The sequence below is a fragment of the Siphateles boraxobius genome, unplaced genomic scaffold (genome assembly GCF_051911475.1).
Source record: "Siphateles boraxobius isolate OS27281-9 unplaced genomic scaffold, OSU_SipBor_1 65, whole genome shotgun sequence".
Lineage (NCBI taxonomy): Eukaryota > Metazoa > Chordata > Actinopteri > Cypriniformes > Leuciscidae > Siphateles > Siphateles boraxobius.
The window spans coordinates 5,371,433-5,391,371 of record NW_027509192.1 but is presented as its reverse complement, the minus strand read 5'-3'; the positions used below and the strand labels follow the sequence as shown (position 1 = coordinate 5,391,371).

The window sequence follows — 19,939 nt, the reverse complement described above, 5'->3', positions numbered from 1 at the left end:
AGCACAGGGACAAACTTTAAATATTCACAGGCTGATGAACCCAGAACACCAAGAGATGGAATGCAAACAAAGAGTTATCATTTACAAACAGACCATTACCACTGACTGTGGAATAAAAAGAAAGAATTAGAGCAACCAAGTGATAATAGACATTCATACATACCAACACACACACACACACACACACACACAAACACACACACACACACACACACACACACACACTTTTAACCTAAAATATTACTGTTCATTAAAATAATTCCCTGCTTGCAAAAAAAATGAAGTATATTACCATTGGGAAATAAAAATGAACAAACATATAAATAACTAAATAGCATTATAATATAAAATATTATATCTAGCTCAATGGTTTTCAAACTAATAAACCCTCGGGCCACAATGAGCCCAATTTGAGAGAATTTTACTAAAAAAAATAGGGGTTGTCCATGTTTACAGAAGATGTTGATTTACATATATTTAAATATGTTTGTTTAAATAAATGAATAACTTTAAGAGATAATATTTTAAATCATTTAGGCTCTCATATAGCTACAGTACAGTGACAATATAAGTCAATTGTTTAACTTTAACTATATTAATTTTAGAATATCACCCTGCATGGGATTTCATACATGGCAATAGGCCAACAGTTTAAGAAGGACAGAGTGGAAATATTTCAAATGGCATGAAAACTGTAGATGCGTTTGTTTGTGAAAATTAATACTGAATGGAATTAATACCTATAGTACGCAGTTACTTCACCAGGGCCCATTAAACTTTTATTTTGGATGCATAATGATGGAAAATTGGAAAATGCAACTATCATCTTAGAAGTAAACAAGAGTTCAAGGTAGCCTATGTGTTATGATTTATCACAGCTATAAATATAACAATCCCACTAGATGGAGCTAAATGCATTGCATTTAAAAATCTAAATTTACAAGTGTATATATATATTTACACGAATAAAATAAAATACATAGAGGGGAGTACAGATAGCACTATTTCAGAGCCTTATTATGAACGGCTTGCTAATTCTATACTGAGAATAATATAAGGCCCGTTTTAAATTATGTTTAAAAATATGGGCTATTATTCAAATAGTATCACATATTTGCCACAATACTGCCAAGTTGAATGAATATTTTCATTGTAGCAATTTAAAAAGCGTATGTAAACACACAAAAAGTCACAATACTTCCCTGCTAATTGTTGTGATGCCTTGTGTCATCGCCCGCCGCGACGCTCCTCCCGCTGTTCAGCCATTGGCTGCTTTGCACAGAAAACAGCGCAGACTTTCAGCTCGGAACGTTCCTATTGGCTACAATTTATATTTGCATAAAGTCTCAGTTCGTGATTGGACAACGGTATGTCAATCACTCTTTACACATTCCCCCGCTTTTGGATATTACCTCGGGAGACTCCACAGTTTTTCATCAGTGAGGACTGGAATGTGAACAAAGTAACAGCCAGCCAGACAAGAGGTGAACTAAACTATGATTCTTTCCCTAAGTCTAATAGCGCACAACGTCAGGATTTGCCACTAACGCGCAGAACACTGTAAGTATGTCATGTCTTTCTAAAAAAAAAAGTATTATATTAAAGTAAGAAGCTTAAAATGATTAACACTCTAACCAGCATCTGCACTGTTCTTCCTGTTTTGGGCAGAGCTGGAAAAGCCAATATAATCAGTCAGGCTTAGATGTGAGCTGGATAGAGACTGTTGACCACCTGGGTGTAAATCGGAAGATAATGATCGCTTACAGGGAAATCATTGTCTTTACGTGTATATAATCGCCAGGAGGAGTTAGTCAGGCTTTCTTCTGCATGTCAATACGCTGAGTTACAACTCTCCGCTAACAGCATTAGCTCCTCTCATTCACAGTATCGTTACTGAGCGGTCGCTTTAAGATTAAACGCACCCTAATCTGTCATTTCTGATATTACTGATATTATTTCGTATTACAATTACATTTGACTTTATTGTAAGTTATCCAGTTATCTTTTTGCATTGTTTAACGCGTATTGAGCTGGCTAACTCTAGCTTGAGTTCGTGCGAGCATTTCTGAAGTGTCGAATAGTCGCAGTTTATTACAAAACAGCCTTATTTATTGCGTTATGTGTCTTAATGTCCACTTTTTATAGTCTAAGGAGGCGACAGGTTAACTGAGGGAACAGCTGAGGTAAAATTGTGTATTTTATTTTATTATCATTTTCACCCAATCCCGCGCCAAAGTACACCTGCTCCTACAGAATATTTACACAATTGAAATATGTTTATGTGATAAGAGACAGGAAATTCACAATTCACAATCATACAAGGTTCAGGGTTCATGTATAACGGCAGTGTTTGAACTTCATTCCGGTTATTTTTACATTGGTCATAGTTCAAGTAACAAGCCTGTCTAAACTCATATTGGCTGCTATTTACTCTTGCAAAGTTTTCATGACCCTAAAATTGTCATTATATTCGCCTTAATTAATCAGCTGTGAACTTACGTATTTCACTACCAGTGGTTCTCAGTTTTGTTCCCTAAAACACAGTTTTGGTATGCCTCTCTAATTTACCAAACGGACTATTGGCTCATTTTTAGATGCTTGTATGTCCTTCAGTGGGTGTCATTGCAGGTTTGTGAAATGCTGCTTTCACTGTTTTGTGTAGTTCTAAGAAATAAGGAACCAACACGGGACTGTTTTTAATGCTTTCACTAAAGTTTTTGTCGACATCACCACCAATATGGGCATACTAATAAAATCTTCTGTAACATTAGCAGCAAACTCAATTTACAGTTTATGCAGTTTCTCATTCTCAATTTTAAGTAGGCTATTGTCTGTAGCAACTAGTGAAGTGTTCGGCTAGGAGACAGTACCCTTAAAAGGAAAACGTTGTACCTTATTTATTTACCCCTAAAAGGTTTAGGCTATAGTAGTATCTTAAGGGAACATATTACTGGTCTATCGTACTAACATGCAGCTTTTAGGGGTAGTTAAGGTACAAAGTTGTCCCTTTAAGGGTACTGTGCCAGTGACAAGCTGTTGTTCCTCTAAAGGTAATTTATTTTTGCAAATATGTTTTTCGATACTGATTGAAATTCTTAATCCAGAAGACATCTGCTATAACACCCCTTTTGGAGAAACAAAAAGAACGTGCTGTGTGCTGCCACGTTTTGAATTGCAGCGGTGCACAATCTGCACATAATCAAGCTTGCATATCTAGAAACATCTGTGTCCACATACTTAGTGCTGATAGAAGAATTTGGTCCTGATGATGGACTTCATGCAGGCCAGTGATTCATTAAGCTTTTTCAAATCAGTGAGATTGCCAGCTTTTGACTTTCCTCGAACACACAAAACGCACCTCCCTCCCTCCTTTGCTGTAGTTTAACTGAAATACAGCTCTAGAATACCAACACCCTCAGTGAAAAGAACCTGGAAAAGCTATTTAGTCCGAGGAGCTTGGATGTTTACACAGGAAGAACATTCAAAGAAAATGAGACCTTTGTGCCTGAGCCTCTCAGTGGCATTGCAATTAAAAGGTGTCATTCATGCTGGTGAGAATATCCGCATGGATAGGTAGTTAGTTTGTTCGCATTGAATGATTCAGCAACTTTGGCACAGCTCACATGCTGTTGTTGAGTGATGGTTACCATGGGTGATGGGATGAACCATGCAGGAACTCCAAGGCAGTTTCATCAAGCTGTGAAATAATAGTTGGGCTTCTTTTTCAGCTCTCTTTTTTTTTTTTATTCAGCCACAAACCTGACCATAAGTCAACTGTTGTGGAATTATGCAACATTTAATCTATTGTCACGAAAGCCATAGCTTGCAAGAAATGCCTGGAAACCCTCACAAGGGTGCTCATATTTATATGTGGAAAAAATAAATCAATTTCTCTTTGTTCCCTGGTCCCATTAAGGACAACTCTGTTCACCTGGTCTGTTGAAGGGACGCTTTTTGGGACCAATGCAGACCCCCCCTCAGATCCTCACTGTCAGTGCCTGTGCGTGGGTCAGCAGTTTTTGTCGCTGTAAGTGGTTTTAGACACCTGCTTGCTCCCTATTCTCGTTCACCCATCAACAGCCCTGCATCCAATCCCTGCAATACCAGCCTCCCAGTTGCCCTTATCCCCCTGCATAGCTTTCTGCACGGATAGCTGTGACCTTGCATCCTTTGTGGTCAACCTCTGGCTTTGTGATTCATGTCAACTCGAGAGTGTGATCCATAAAGACCCTGCTGATGTTTGTGCATGCTTGCGCCCCTCTCTCATCACAATAACCTCAAACCACATCAGTTAAAGAATCCAGTTTGCATGTAAGCACATTCACTTACACAAAGAGCCACTGGTAACATTGAACCTTTGCAGCTGAAACCTAGACAGAAAGGGCAAAACTGTCTGGATTTCACCAAATCATGTTTGGCATAAAAGCAAGCCTGACCAAGCAAAACACTTAATGGGTGTTGTTATGTATTTTATTGACTGGTAAATTCTGGTAGTCTGCTCATGTCAATCGTATAACCTGCGCTTTGTACCTTTAACTGCCACGGCCTTTTAAACCTAACAAATTAAATGTTAAAATATTCAGTTTTTGTTGTAGGCCTGCACAAATGGGGGGGGGAAATCATACTGTAATTCTCAATTATTTCAGTAGATTATTGTAATCTTGATTATTCATCTATTAATAGAATGTACATTAAAACACTACTGCATGCCATTTTTGTGTTTTTCTAAATGAGTATTAAATTTTTGTACCATTAACTGTTTTTTTTTTATTTTTATGGCATTATACGGTAACTCTCGAGAATGCTCCCAATGTTAATCAACAAACTCATCTAATTTACACTATGCTTTGTTGATAATAATAGGAGCGTTCTAGTTTTGCTGCATTGCACTCAGTGTATATTGGGTGTTGTGCTGTCTACATTGCAAGCACACCATACTTTTCGCTTTTGTGCTAAAGCATGTCTATGGAACACCAATATGGACTGGTTTTCGTCACTCCAGTTATGTGTTCAATAAACATGTCTGTGATTGTTTGGTTTTTTTAGCATTGTGAACAATGTAAGTAAATTATACGAAAAAACAATACCTTACCCAGTTAATTACAAAGCTATAATTGTGTTATTAATTATTTTACTTGAAAAGCTGTGTAAAGTTGCTACGTACGACTGATAACCTAAACAGTAATTTTGGTACCTAAATAGATTATATATATATATATATATATATATATATATATATATATATTATTATTATTATTTTTTTTATTATTATTATTTTTATTCTCTTGCAATTTTATTTATTTAGAAATTTCTCAAATTTGTTCAAGTAAAAATACTATTGAATAGTTTAGCCAGGATGCTCATATATTTTTTTTTTCTTCATTGTAATTATGGTCTTATTGAATTTCTTAGGTTATGTTTGCCAAAAACAAAGGATTAGCCTTCTGATTTAATTTACAAATCTAAATTGTATAACAACCTGTGTCAGCATAAAATGTAAGAATTAGAGACTGAGTTGATTAATTGTGCACTTTGTATTGGCTTAACAGTGTAAAGAAGGATTACAGTTCTCAGATCCTCTGAACAAATTTACAGTGAACTTAACTGTTGAAGTAATATTTCATTGCTGAAAGAGCTGTGAATATCTAGTAAAATGTCAAGCAAAGTTTGTCTAGTGAAGGATGTAAAAATGTCATCCAGGCAATTCATTTTCAATCTCTAGCCTTTATACACAAAAAAGAAGCTTGTAAAAGATTACTGAGCCAAGGCATGACAAACACTACAACCACATTTAAGCTAATCCTAATCATCCAAGATTAATTTACGTTGTCTGCAGCTGAAAAAACTGGCACTAGTTGGCTCTAGATTTTGTTGATACAGCAACATACCACTTTCTCACTGGTGATTTTATTGCCAAGCATAAATGTACAGCAGTGAGTCATCCTCAATACTGAAGATACTTTTTAGATCACTTGCTAACCATTTGTGTTGTGCTTTTTTATTTTTCTAGTTCGGGATATTGGTACCAGTGAAAATTTGGAGGTGCTGGAAAAGATGTCAGTCAGCGTCCATGAAAACCGCAAGTCGAGGACGAGCACAGGCTCCATGAACATCTCGCTCTTCCACAAGCCCTCTCATCCAGACAGTGTGCTCACCCACCTCAATACCCTTCGCAAACAGTGCATGTTCACAGATGTAACGCTATGGGCAGGCGACCGCTCCTTTCCCTGTCACAGAGCTGTGCTTGCTGCCTGCAGTCGCTACTTTGAAGCCATGTTCAGCGGTGGCCTACGAGAAAGCCTTGACAATGAGGTTAACTTCCGTGACAGTGTTCACCCAGAAGTTCTGGAGCTGCTGTTGGACTTTGCTTACTCCTCACGTGTCATCATCAATGAGGAGAATGCAGAGTCACTTCTCGAGGCTGGAGATATGCTACAGTTTCATGATATCCGTGATGCAGCAGCAGAATTTTTGGAGAAGAATTTGCACGCATCAAACTGCTTAGGAATGATGCTGCTCTCTGACGCTCATCAGTGCAAGCGCCTTTATGAGCTGTCATGGAGGATGTGCCTCATTCACTTTGAGACTCTTCGAGACACTGAAGACTTCTGTGGCCTCTCGAAAGACAAGCTTTTGGATCTCATCCTGAGTGATGAGCTGGAGGTTGAAGATGAACAGATTGTGTTCAATGCGGTCATGCGCTGGGTTAGGTATGACTTAGACAGCCGCAGAGACTATCTTCCTGAACTGCTGCGAGGAATACGCCTCGCGTTGTTGCCCTCGGGATGCCTCATTGAGGCCGTGGCATGTGAGGAACTTGTGATGTCAGATAAAAGGAGCCGACAGATTGTTGATGAGGCCATGCAGTGTAAGAAAAAGATTCTGCAGAATGACGGCATTGTCACTAGCCCCTGTGCTAGGCCTCGCAAAGCTGGGCACACACTTCTCATTCTTGGGGGTCAGACGTTTATGTGTGATAAGATCTACCAAGTGGACCACAAAGCTAAAGAGATCATCCCTAAATCAGATCTTCCCAGTCCCAGAAAGGAGTTCAGTGCATGTGCCATTGGCTGCAAAGTTTACGTGACAGGAGGAAGGGGGTCAGAAAATGGAGTGTCAAAGGATGTCTGGATATATGACACGGTACATGAAGAATGGTCAAAAGGTGCCCCAATGCTAATTGCACGTTTTGGACATGGCTCGGCTGAACTTGAAAACTGCCTTTATGTTGTGGGGGGTCACACTGCTATAGCAGGTGTCTTCCCAGCCTCCCCTTCAGTATCTCTTAAACAGGTTGAGCGGTATGACCCCTTAACCAACAAATGGACAATGATGGCACCACTTAGGGATGGTGTCAGCAATGCAGCAGTAGTCAGTGCCAAGCTGAAACTCTTTGTGTTTGGTGGAACAACTATCCACAGGGACAAGGCCTCAAAGGTCCAGTGCTATGACCCTGTTGAAAACCGTTGGACCATAGCTGCCGAGTGCCCGCAACCCTGGAGATACACCGCCGCTGCCGTTCTCGGCAGTCAGATATTCATAATGGGTGGTGACACAGAGTTCACAGCAGCGTCCGCCTACCGATTTGATTGCGAGACCAATCAATGGACACGTGTAGGTGACATGACTTCTAAAAGAATGAGCTGCCATGCTGTAGCCTCTGGTAATAAACTCTATGTAGTTGGTGGGTACTTCGGTACACAGCGGTGTAAAACCCTGGATTGTTATGATCCGACGTCGGATAGCTGGAACAGTATTACTACCGTGCCTTATTCACTGATTCCAACTGCTTTTGTCAGCACCTGGAAACATCTTCCTGCATAGTCGCCTCCAATTAAAGTGTATGGAGCTGATCTGGGTAAGGTTTTTGGCTTTTCTTTCATTTTGATGTGCTTCTGTATGTTGAAAGACTCTATACTGAAATTACTATTCTTTCTGAATGTGCAAGTATCTGTATTACCTTATCTGATCTATACAGACACAGACACACACGCACAACTGAATCATTTTGTATTGTTGGTGCTTCCACTGAAAAGTCAATGAATCATAATTCTAAGCAGAATAAGAACAGAAGTCAGCAGGCTGTCGACCTTCACACATAAACAATGATTTCTGTCAAGATAACTGCATGCCAAAATGTTAAATTGGGGCTTGACAGCCGCCTTTGAAAGCAGCTGAGTGCTCCTATCTTATTGAGATTTCTGAAAGTAGTTGAGCAAAGAGAAAATTATTGTGTTAAACCATCTGGATGTCTAGGAATATTATAGAGCAGCGGCTGTCGTTGAAGGGCAACATCTTCAAGAGGGTTGAAGTTTGAGGCTCAAACATCTCATGAATTCTCACTTAGGATCATAGTGATGCGTCAGCTCTAGTGAGCCATTGAAAAATTGATTCGTGATCTACATTACAAAGCTTTTTCTGTCAATTGGCTATTAGGTTGAGTGAGAGCACAAAGTGGCTTAATCTCTGTAATTACCGGCTGCAATGAGAGACTCGGTGTAGAGAGATTTAGGGAGGAGGGTGCTTATTGTTGCTGAGACAGCTGCTAAGGCCCCATCCACACTACTGCGTTTTCGTTTAAAAACGGAGACCTTTTGCTACGTTTGCACCTCCCGTCCACACTAAAACGGGAAAAACGAAGACCCAAAACGGAGAAGTTTAGAAACGCTGCAGCTCCGTTTTTCGTTTTGAATCTCCGGAGGGCGTTTTAGTGTAGACGGAACAAAACGGAGGAGTTTAGAAACGATGACGTAGAAGGTCACGCTCGGCTCTATGATTGGGTGTCATCACCCATGACGTATCCTTCCCTGATTCGTCAGCCACCCATCACATGTCCCGTCACCGGAAGAAAACAAACAAAAACATCCTGGACTACGTAGCTGATGTTAGTGAGTGCAACATGGATAACGAATTACAAGCGTTACTGACTTTGATGTCTTTGTTAGCAGCTGTTGTGCAAGCAAATTCTGCATTTTACAATGCTATAACTGCCTACATGCGCCGGAGGCAAACTATTATTCGAGCGATCTATGACAATTCCCGTGTGCAGCGGCGGTATCAACCGTACATGGAGCGTCGGTTTTGGGTTAAGCTTCGACATTTTCTAATCTTTGCAGAGGTAGCTAACGTTACTTGCTTCCTCATCAAATCTGAGGAATAGTCCATCCGTTTCCTGTTTACACCGGCACGCGCATGCACAGTGTTGGAGAATGGTCACGTGATCCGAGTTTTCAGTCGTTTTAATGTGGACGGAGATCAATTCTAATACGCAGCTAAAACGCTGGTGTGGACGGAGATCGTTTTCGTTTTAATTCTCCGTTTTTAAACGAAAACGCAGTAGTGTGGACGGGGCCTAAAGCATTTTGTTTCCCATCAACTGTACCATCTAATTCACAACAATTATTTTTATTTTATTTTTCTGCGCTTAAATGTTGACCACTGAGAACTTAAGGCAAAACATCTTTTGCTGAATATTTTCAGTGGCCAGAGAACAGTCTAGGCTGAAGATGTGAACAGAAACAGTTTGAACAATTGAAATGCGATTTGCAAATGTGCAGATTTTGCATTTCCTTCTTGTGCATTGAAGTCCCCATGCCCAGAAGCAATACTTCTCTTTGGCTATTAGTGCATGAATAAAAAGCTGTTTATGTGCTTCATTAGAGGAACTATTTCATATGTGTGAAGGGAGAATAGTTTGTTACGTAAGGTACCTGCTACCTTTGTTTTAAAAATGACTAGTTTCCATCTTTTGTGTATTCTTGACAAGGTACAGATATTAGACAAATTTCAGTTTTTAAAGCTATAGATGTATTGTACAAAATTAATTATTGTATTTGAGCCTCAAATGTAGGCTACAACATAAAATCGGTTAAGTCATTCTAAACAACGGCTAATTTGAATTATCAATTTTATTTGGCCTAGTATGTTCATCCAATAATTTATTTCAATGCATCACTCACTACAGTATTTTACCATTGATTTTTGTTTGTTTAAAAAAAATATTTAAAAAAATTCAGTTTAAATTTATTAATAAATGATAATGAGTACACTCTCCCAAGAAACAAGAAAACTCTCTCATCATTTCCATTTATAAGCTCCCTATTTTCCTATCAAACAAAAGCATAAGTGTATAAATATAAAGCACTCGTTTGCATTGAACTGTAAAAAGAAATAATGCTTATTGACTATATGAAATGCATTAAGCTTCGTTATAATACCCTTTATTCTATAGGCATCTTAGACTCATTATCATGCCATCATAATATCTTGTCTGTCAGCACCGATGAAGACCAGGGCTAATAGGTCATTACTGACAAACAATATTTGCATGAGCAGCCTTTCTCAGAAGCCAGCGAGCCCCTTTGTCTGCCTGAAGTCAGAGTTGAACGATGGTCTGCCTGCATATTGGTTTGTATATGGACACAGCAAAGGTTGTTGCTTCTTAAACCTAATACTGAGGAATTACAATTGTGCCGATGGTCTCTATGAGTGCGTCATAACAGTCAGCTGAACATCTCTCACTTGTGTCATTTGAATTAGACTGCCTGAAGAGGGACCATAGCCGTCTCATTGCATCTCCTGGTGATTAGAAAATGATTACTTCTGTGAGTAATCATTAACACTCTTCACCAGCCAGCAACTCCGTTCACACCACAAGTGCTTCATTTCACAGTGAAGCAGGTGGCCCAGCAAAAGCTGGGTTTTATAATTAGCCCCAGGGGGCACAAAATCAGAATGTTTGGAGGCAGGCCTGCTGAAGGATGTTGGCAGCAGCAGCGTCCTCCAGGAACGCCCACAGGAAGAGAATAAACATTGTTGAATGTGTACCAACCAAAGGGTTAAAGCTTAGCTGGTTAGCATGGCTCTGCTAGACTCTGCTGGTAGCATTTTTTTTTTCCATTGATGTGCTTTAAAATTGATCGGTGTGTAGCGAAATAGCAAATATTTCTTTATAGAAGATGTTTTTTAAAGGATGCTTGAATTTATATTTAAGCTGGTGTTTTTCCTTCCGCTGTCTTTGGCCTCTTTTTCACCTTCAGGCCAAACTGTTTTCTTTGCTTAACCGTTCATTTCCGAGCTGATAACGGAGCTCTTTGGAATTTTTTTTATACAAATGTATCAGTCGTTGCCTTGGTAACGGACGAGTTTACAGGTAATATTTGATGTAAATAGCGTTATGGAGGATAAGATATTTGTTTTAATTGTATTATTAATTTGTGTTTAAGTCGCTCAAATAGCACGCTTATCCAGCTACAAAGAATGGTAGCCAGACAAGTGACCACCCTGAGTTGTGACGTCACTACACGCATTCTACTAGCACAGTTCAGGTTAGCCAAACATCATGTTTACACTAGTGCGTTTTCGTTTAAAAACAGCATTTTAAAATGAAATTGATCCTCGTTATTGTTTACACGGTCATCGAGGCTGGTATGTTGCAGAACCATTGAGAGAGTCTGCTCTGGGCTGCGATTCCCAAAAGCATTGTAAGCCTAAGTTGATCGCAGAACAATAGCCACCAACCGTCTCTACGATCAATTTAGGCTTACAATGCTTTTGGGAAACTCAGCCCAGTTCTGTTATTGTCGTGTTCTGGTAGCGTAATGTGAGTATCCATGCCTTTCTTTTTCAAAAGTCTCCGTTTTGGTCCGTTTACACTGAAACGCAACTCTGGAGTTTTCAAACTAAAACGGGGTCTGGAGTGTTTTCGAAAATGCCAGAGTAGTGTAGACTACTGTAAAAAGAGTCGAGAACCGTTTGTATGTGTGCCATGCTGTACCAGGCTCAAGTGGAATTTAACTGGAACCATTCCTTACCGTTCTTTAAACCATTTGGCCCGAAAGGTGGAAAAGCGGCTTTTAACATCACAGCTTGGGCTTCAGCTTGGACCTATTTTTTGTGATTGAGTTATTTACAACTCAAAGACAACCTTGCAGCAGATCTGACCGCCCTTGAGCAAAGATGGCAGATTTTAAGTTCTTCAAGTATTATATAGACCTCCCACACTCTCCTATTCATCTCGTTACCCTGTTCAGCCTCACAACCTTCTCTCTCCTGATAAAGTAACTTAAGAAGTGGGTGATAAAAGCAAAGGCTGGTGTGTTTCAAACTTCTACTGAGTTGAAGCAATGGAGAATTAATAGAGATGAGTATGGGCGGCCCAGCTCGATGCTTTCAGTGTCTCGCACTTAAAATATCTGTTGGTTTCCATAGTGGTATGTCTCTGTGTCATTATGAAAAACAAATCAGAGAAGAATGAGCTTCATAAATGATTTAAAGGCCTGCATGTGCAGGGTTGGGATTCCACTTTCCGTTTATAAATATTTTAAAACCTGCAGCGGCCAGGGACAAGGAGAGGAGTACCTGAATGTAATCCATTTCAGAAAGCTGTGCATCATGTTAGACAACAGGATAATTGAATCCCACAGTCTAAATTTTACATTATTAGTCATAATCAGACAGCCTTGCTGAAAACTGTAAATCAAGTTATAGTATGTTTTTCTAGAGACCTAACATCCCTAAAAAAAAAAGGAAGAAACTGAAGAAAATCTTTTAGAGTTTTGTGGCAGAGGTTGTCCATTAAATGAAAAGGCTTATGTAAAGCTTGTATCATGTTAGTCCCTGTTTTTTTATTTTTTTATGCCACGTATTGTCAAACATTTTATTCATGAGCTGTTATTTATATACATCTTTTTTCTGAATAGTATAGTTTATAAACTGCACATTATTTTCCAGGTATAGTTTAAAAATTAAATGATGTTGATGTTGTTCCAAAACTATATTTCTTCTGCAGAACACAGAAGATATTTTTAAAATAAAATGTTTTTGGCTATACAATAAAACTCTATGAACATTGGACCCCACTGACTTTACAATAGGGATGAGGCGCGATCTTCGAATAGTCGAACTGCGTTCGAAATTCGATCATAATAGCTTTTTCGAATATCGTTATATTTTCGCGCAATTCCAATGTGTCATAATTGACGGTGCGCCAACTGTCACAGATCGCGCAGCAGGGTATTTTCCTGTCGGGGACACAAGGTGTCACTAACATGAATGAAAGCCCCTACTGCGCGATAGGATACCAGTGTTTTATACATAGTGTAAACAAACAACAGAAGAAGAGCACCGTAACCGTTAACTCTGCGCCCCAACAGAGGTGGGTAGTAACCTTTACTGTCTATGGTAGTAACCGTCTACAAAGTAGGCTACATTTACTTCCTTATGTTGGGGCGACGTTCCTCTCGTTACTTTATTTTAATGGAATGCATGCTGTTAAATGCATAGTTTCTTCCAAGCGCGCTGCATCTTTTTTATGGGCATGAGCGATGCTCAATTCACAAATGAATCACTCTTTTGAGTTGATTCTGTTCAAAGACTTCATCAAACAAGTTGTCAGATCTGTCTTAAATCGGTTCGTGAATCAGTTTGAATGGTCTGTTCAGTTTCCTGCACGCACTGAATCCTATGAATCGCTTTCAATTCACACTCGGAGTCGGAACAGAAAGATTTAAGAACATCGAGAGCGTTGGATGAAGTGGCCGTGGGCCTACAGTTTAGTCTAGTGAAAGCAAATCTGCAAATATGCATCATATTTATGCCAGCGATGAAGATAGTTAAACATCTTCGTATGATGTCTGTGAATGACTGATTCCACAGGACGATACATTCGAGTTCATTTCATTCAGGTAATACCTTTTACAACCAAACAGATTATTACGCGACGATAGCACTACTACAAGTATGATGACATTATCCGTTGAACATATTAATTTATAGGCTACATTAAATAAGCTACCATTGTCCACAGTTTATGAAATGAACACCCGCCATCCCGCGGTAATGTGTGTGTATTGCGCAGTGGCATCACACGAATAGTTTTGATTTGAAACTAATTTGTTTAAAAAGTTGGCTATTGCAGTAACAAGGCAGGTTCGCATTAAATCATTATGACATATGACATTATTTTTTTTTATCTAACAAGGATCTGGTTTGGTGATGCAAAAACGGACTGTCATGCTTGTTTTTTCCTCTGTTAACTATGTTAAAAAAACGACGAAAACATGTTACTTGTTCAATTAATAAACAGTTTGTTTGATGACAAATCGCTAAAGATGAAATTGGCCTCCCTTTCTGTCATTGTGAGTGTGCGTTTTTTTTTGTTTTTTTTTTGAACGATAATCGACTTTTGCTCCTCGATTTTCGAATGCCATTTTTGGCAGAAATTCGCATCCCTACTTTACAACAATACAAAACAAACAAATTGTATTACCTTTTATATTCCACAGAAAGAAAAGTCATACAGGTTTAAAAAGCATGAGTTTCAGGTAATTTCAGGCCATTTCCATTGAGTTACCCCACCACCAACACTTTACTTGAACAAAGGCCTTTCTTTGCACTACAACTTGACAGTGGACTTTCTCAAACCACTTCTGTTCGGGAATCTCCTTAAGCCGTGTTTGATGGAATCAATTAGCATTTGTTGCTAATTTGTTGATTTACTTTACAGGAAGTGAATAATGAACAGAAGCTCCAGGTATATATAATAGGGAATATTCAGGCAATGGCCTGTAATGTCATCTCTTTTGACACCCCTGTAGCACATCCCATATGTCCTCAATAAGACTTAGTTTCTGCTTTTTCTGCCAACAGTGCAGTTTCATTGGCAGCATTGTGTTCAACTAATCCAGGTAATTTGCCAGTTGGAACAGTTCTGACCCCTTGCCAACCACCACAACCTCCCGTCCCATACCCTAAAGGAGGGGGCTTTAGAGAAACTAAACCAGCTAATTGTTTTTCTGTTACAGAGCCCATAAATCGGATTGGGTTGTTTTAATCTAATCTCTCTTTGTGGCATGCATGTTACTAAAGCAGGAAACACAATGTTTTGGCAGTGTACACTGTTCTCCCAACCGGTGGAAACAGGCCGATACAGGTAGCAAAAGCCCAGATTTCCCATGCACATCATCTTCTCTAACCCACCAAGCACTGACACAGTCTGGTGAAGGCTGGATAAGCTTTGCCTGGTTATGGTGCCCTGTTCAAACTAGCTGTGGATTTGAACGCTCGAGTGGCAGAAGCTCTCTGTTTCCTCGAATGGCACTGCTCACTGTAATCAGTCTTCATACCGACATTTATCCTTTACCATCACTGTATTAGGGACTAGGGAGTAATGCCATGTCCACTTTAACCCATCTAGAAAACAAAGTCTGGTAGCATAACCATAAGCCTAAAGTGTTTGCAACATGTTTTACGCATCTACACAGAAGTGCAAGTTCTGAAGGATTGTTAAACCATTTTTTTTACTAAAAGTTTGTAACCGTTTCCTGTTGGGAGTGACCACCATAACTTGGGAAACAAGTAGCCTACATTTGCATTTCAGTTGAACTAAACTGTGTTCTTTATAAATGTCATGTATTTAATTGAACTGAAATCATCTGGACTAATAAGCCTAGATAATGCAATTGCATCTTGGCTTCATCCAGCAAGCATTAATCAGACTAAAATTGGCCTAGATCTTTATGCTTGTTCTGTTTACTTTAAAACAATAAACATAAACTGTTATTGAACAGTCACAATAACTTTATTTCTTCTCAGTCCGTTTAGTATTAAATGGAAGTTCAGTGAACATGAATTTTTTGAGTAAAGGGAAAGGCTTATGTTGGTATAGTTTTGTGGTTGCCCTAGTGTTGAAGAGTGCATATATGCACATTTAAAAAAACAGTTGCATATAGCATACAAACATGTGGCAATAGAGTGGTGCAGGTACGATGTCAGAACCCGGAAGACTAATTCGCCGCTGGTTCTTTCCTACGGGGTTTTATAATGGGGGTCGTAAACATAACTTGACTATACTTTGTTTTGACAAAACGTCAAAGTATAGCTAAGTTATGTTTGCCACAGGCTTTATTTTACTTCTAAATTGAAAAACCCCATAGGAAAAATCTCAAAGGAACCAGCGGCAAATTAGACTTCCGGGTTCCGGCGTCATACATGCACCACTCTATTGCCATTTGTTCTGTAGGTTTGATCAACAAAACATTATTTGTTTGAATGGACTTGTTCTACTCTTGAACCAACTTGTTTGAAATTGTGAATTGTGATCTAAAAAATTAATGATAGGGTCGAATTCCGAATGGGTCATTTAATTTTATTTATTATTTTTGTGTTTTTTAATTAGGGCTTTGTAGACAAATATAGTATTTCTCAAGATAGAATTATACACTCCATTCACCTGAGCTGTTCACCTAAGGCAATAACACAATTTTTTTTTTAAATCCACCTCATTTCTACACATTTTTATCCTCTACAAGTGTCAACAGCATTCCCTTCAAGTGCATGTGACAGCTATTATGCCAGATCAGAATCTCACACTTAATGAATCATAAAGCAGATGGACACATATAAGGCGAAACCCACACCTGGGATCTGCAAAATATTTACTTTGTTTTTGGTTTATAAAGAACAGGATATTCTATTTGATGAATATGTCAATGGCATTGTCAATGCAGGCTCTGAAATCATTTCATTGTTGTGGCTTTAACCGCTTAGGCTACACCCTCTAGGGGAGGCATTAGCTTTAAATTGGAATGTATTAGAGGTGATGAGAATTGAATTAGAGGCAGTCAGACACCCCTGATGGGCGAGCTGCACTGGTGGGATGTAAAGCTGATGTAAGCGATTGATTTTAAATCTTCTGTAAGCGTAGACTCATTTAAAGTGCTACGAGACTGCAAATCCCATATGTTCTCCACGGACAGAACAACAGACAAGGTTCATCTTTGATGACCGTGATTGATCCCATTACTTTTTCAAAGTAATTTCAAAGTGTTTTAGATTCAGGTTTTGAATCTCATTTTGTCTTTTCTGTGTGCTTTTTCGATTTTAAACTCTTTGGTTTTTGGTACCAACTAAAGTACATTTACAACCTTTTTCTGTTGCAACAGCAGAAATTGCAAGAGCAGATATTACAAGATATGTTTCTCGTGTGACAGATTTGATTCTGGTTCACAAGATCTTGATTTGATTACAATTGATTCTTTTAAATATATTTTAGTTATGTCTATGGTTCATACTTGTAAAAGAAATTCTCTCTGCCAATGTTGTTATACAGGACAGTTTCATACTGGGTCAAACTTATAACTCTATCATTAGAAAACCCAGTTCACAGGAGTAGTTTCAAGAATTAGTCTACACCGGTTATGCCGTTTGTTTAAAAAGAATCAAGTCATTTGTGAATCGGACTACATTCTTCACTTTGTATCTGAATGACTGCAAAAAACAGGTTTGTTTGTTTGTTTGTTTGTTTGTGAAAAAATACACTTTTGTTTCCATTCCCTAACTTTTTGCAAGGATTGACTAAGCTTAGTTGATTTTCAACTAAGAGAATCACAAGAAATGTGCTTTCCTGTCTTCTCTTTCTTTTCTCCCTTTTTCTTAGTCAATTTAAATTGCCTCTTACAATTGCATCAAGTTTGAGTGCAATGACTGGGTTCAAATTACAGAGATTGGCTTGGAATTGTGAGGAAATCTGGTTTCATACTGTGCCGTCTCTCATTGCAGGTGTCATGGTCTTCTAGCCACACTGAATGGATGGTAGCAGAGCTGGATTGTCATTGGCTGGCCTGAAGCACCTCTGCTCGGTGGGTGTGGTGTGGCTGCGGTCGGTCACGGCCACTCTCGAAAACAAACCATCTGTCCACTGCTGAGAGTAGCCACAGAGAAGAGCTGAAAATCTCCAGAAGAGAGGCCACAAAGGCCTTTTCCCTACAGCACAATGCTAACTCATGCCATGCTTGTTCATTGCCAAACAAAGGCACAAAGACATACTACACTCTTGCACCAATATCTGCTCTTTAGAGACTCTTTTGCAATCCAACAAGGTCAAGAACATTCCAGTGCACCATGACAAATGACAACTAAAGCATGATTTTCCTCCTTGAAACTTACTTCTTCACTTTCAATGGCAGTACAGCATGTTCATGTTGCTTCCAAAACGCCTTACAGACACTGCGTTAAATGAAACATCTGAAACATCTACTGATATGCAGAACATCCCCATGGGAAAGTGCAAGTTTACTCGAGCAGGAGGTAAAATTCCTGTGGGACTTTTATTAAAGTATCTGTGATATGAGTTTTACTTGTATAGATTTTACAGCACAAAGTATTATCAAGGACTTCCTCTCGTTTTTCGATTTCTTGAAGATTTAAACATTTGATAAATGCATTTAATTTGTGACAAAAACAAAAGAGTGAAGAAAAATAATTGCACATGAGACTATATGATGGATGATGAGGGCTTTTGTGTTTGTTACTGTTTTCCTCTGGATTTGAATGCTGGATTATGTTTAAAAGAACATTCTGGGTCCAATACAAGTTAAGCTCTGTCAGCAGAATTTGAAAATATATGCTTTGCATAGGCTTATATCTGCTTCTACCCAGCAAGCAATGGCCGTCATTTCACCGTCAAGGTTAACTATAGACCCGATATAGTCCGAGTAACCCACTTCTAGCCAAAATAACCTTAAATTTGGTTACATGTCGTTTTTGCCAAAATAACTTGCGAGATGTATGATATTCCCATCATGCAAGCCAAGTAAACTGTGATTACAAGGTGTTTGGTTTCATTTCTTCACTCATTTCATCTCTTTGTTATCTAATTGATGACTAGTTTATTCTTGGGTGATGGTTTAGACGTCTATAAAATTTTCACTGACAGCCCTAAATTCTGCCTTGCTTTAGCCTAGACGTCTGAGCTGTGTTTGGACGGCTATTATATGTCTTTTAAACGCAAAATTGCTTGCTGGGTACATCCTCCATTCATTTACATTTTAAATGCCACACCGTAACCTTTATTTTTGCTTGTTTTTAAAGAAAAGAAGGAAGAGTCTAAATTATTGTTTGTGGTTTGAGTTTAATTTATATTGAATCTAAAGAAAAATCCTTTTAAGATCAACCACGATTTTGAAGTTGAAGGTTGGGGTTTTTCTCACTTACAGTCTTAAATCTCTCGATAAGGAATTTGAATTTTGTTTCAGGGGAGTTTGTCTTCTGTAGTAAACGGCTCACTGCTAAACATTTCCATTTGAAGAGGACTTTCTGGGATTATGCAGCAGATCCCACTGGCGTCCTTGTGAACTGAATTCCTGGTGCCTAATACCGGTAGATGTGTTTGTTGCTCATTCAGTCTGTTGAAGGGTTTGAATAAATGATTTTTTGATACTTGCAGACTGGTTTCATAAGCACCCTGGAGGTTTAAAAAAGCGGCTGGATTCCTCTCTGAAAACTCCTCCATGAAACATCCAAGGTTTTTTGACGTAACCAGAACAAGCTTTACATTTTTAGCTAAATCTTATAATGCCCAAGCTAAATCCGCATGGACCTTTTTTGAAATTCTTCTCGAATTATACGTTTTATCCATTGCTTTCCTGCTCCTACAGATAGAAAGTACATGTTATAAGGTGCTTTGTTGTTGGCTGCACAAAATAATATGTAGTTATTCTTACATTAATAAAAATAAAATTTTATATCAACAAAAAACTATACTAACATTAATGTTCAGTTAGAATTAGTTAGAATTTACTTAGAATTTAGTTTCTTATGAACAAATTAATTCATGGATACTGGATGCTGGTCAAGAGTAGCACTTTATTTATTAGAAAGCACACTTGAACAAATGTGTAGCCGTTTTTTTTTGGGGGGGGGGGGGGGGGGGGGACCAACATAGTCGTTCTAAAATATCTGTGTAAAAAGTAATGCAAGTTATAATATTGACCCTAGAATGTAATTTGTTTGGGTGTAATAGGTCTCGATATTTACATAGTGAAAAGTGTAAATGAAGCTATGTTTACAAAAAAATATCAAAAACAATTATTGGTAAGGAGTGTCTTTTATTGACTGGCAATGCCAAAAGCAGATTTATTGTGGCTGTTTTTTAAACATC

General features: G+C 38.6%; 1 protein-coding gene across 2 annotated transcripts; it reads left to right on the top strand.

The window, feature by feature from the left end:
* The first annotated feature begins 1,417 nt into the window (after positions 1-1,417).
* enc2 (ectodermal-neural cortex 2) lies at positions 1,418-19,218 on the top strand. Of its 2 annotated transcripts, XM_077210429.1 has the most exons (4): positions 1,418-1,560; positions 3,917-4,027; positions 6,011-7,858; positions 17,560-19,218. In XM_077210429.1, exons 2-3 carry the CDS (start codon positions 3,964-3,966, stop codon positions 7,822-7,824), a joined length of 1,878 nt encoding a protein of 625 aa, XP_077066544.1. In that variant the 5' UTR covers positions 1,418-1,560; positions 3,917-3,963; the 3' UTR covers positions 7,825-7,858; positions 17,560-19,218. The 2 variants fall into 2 exon arrangements, with proteins under 2 accessions (XP_077066544.1, XP_077066545.1); XM_077210430.1 differs by lacking the exon at positions 3,917-4,027.
* Positions 19,219-19,939: the final 721 nt, after the last annotated feature.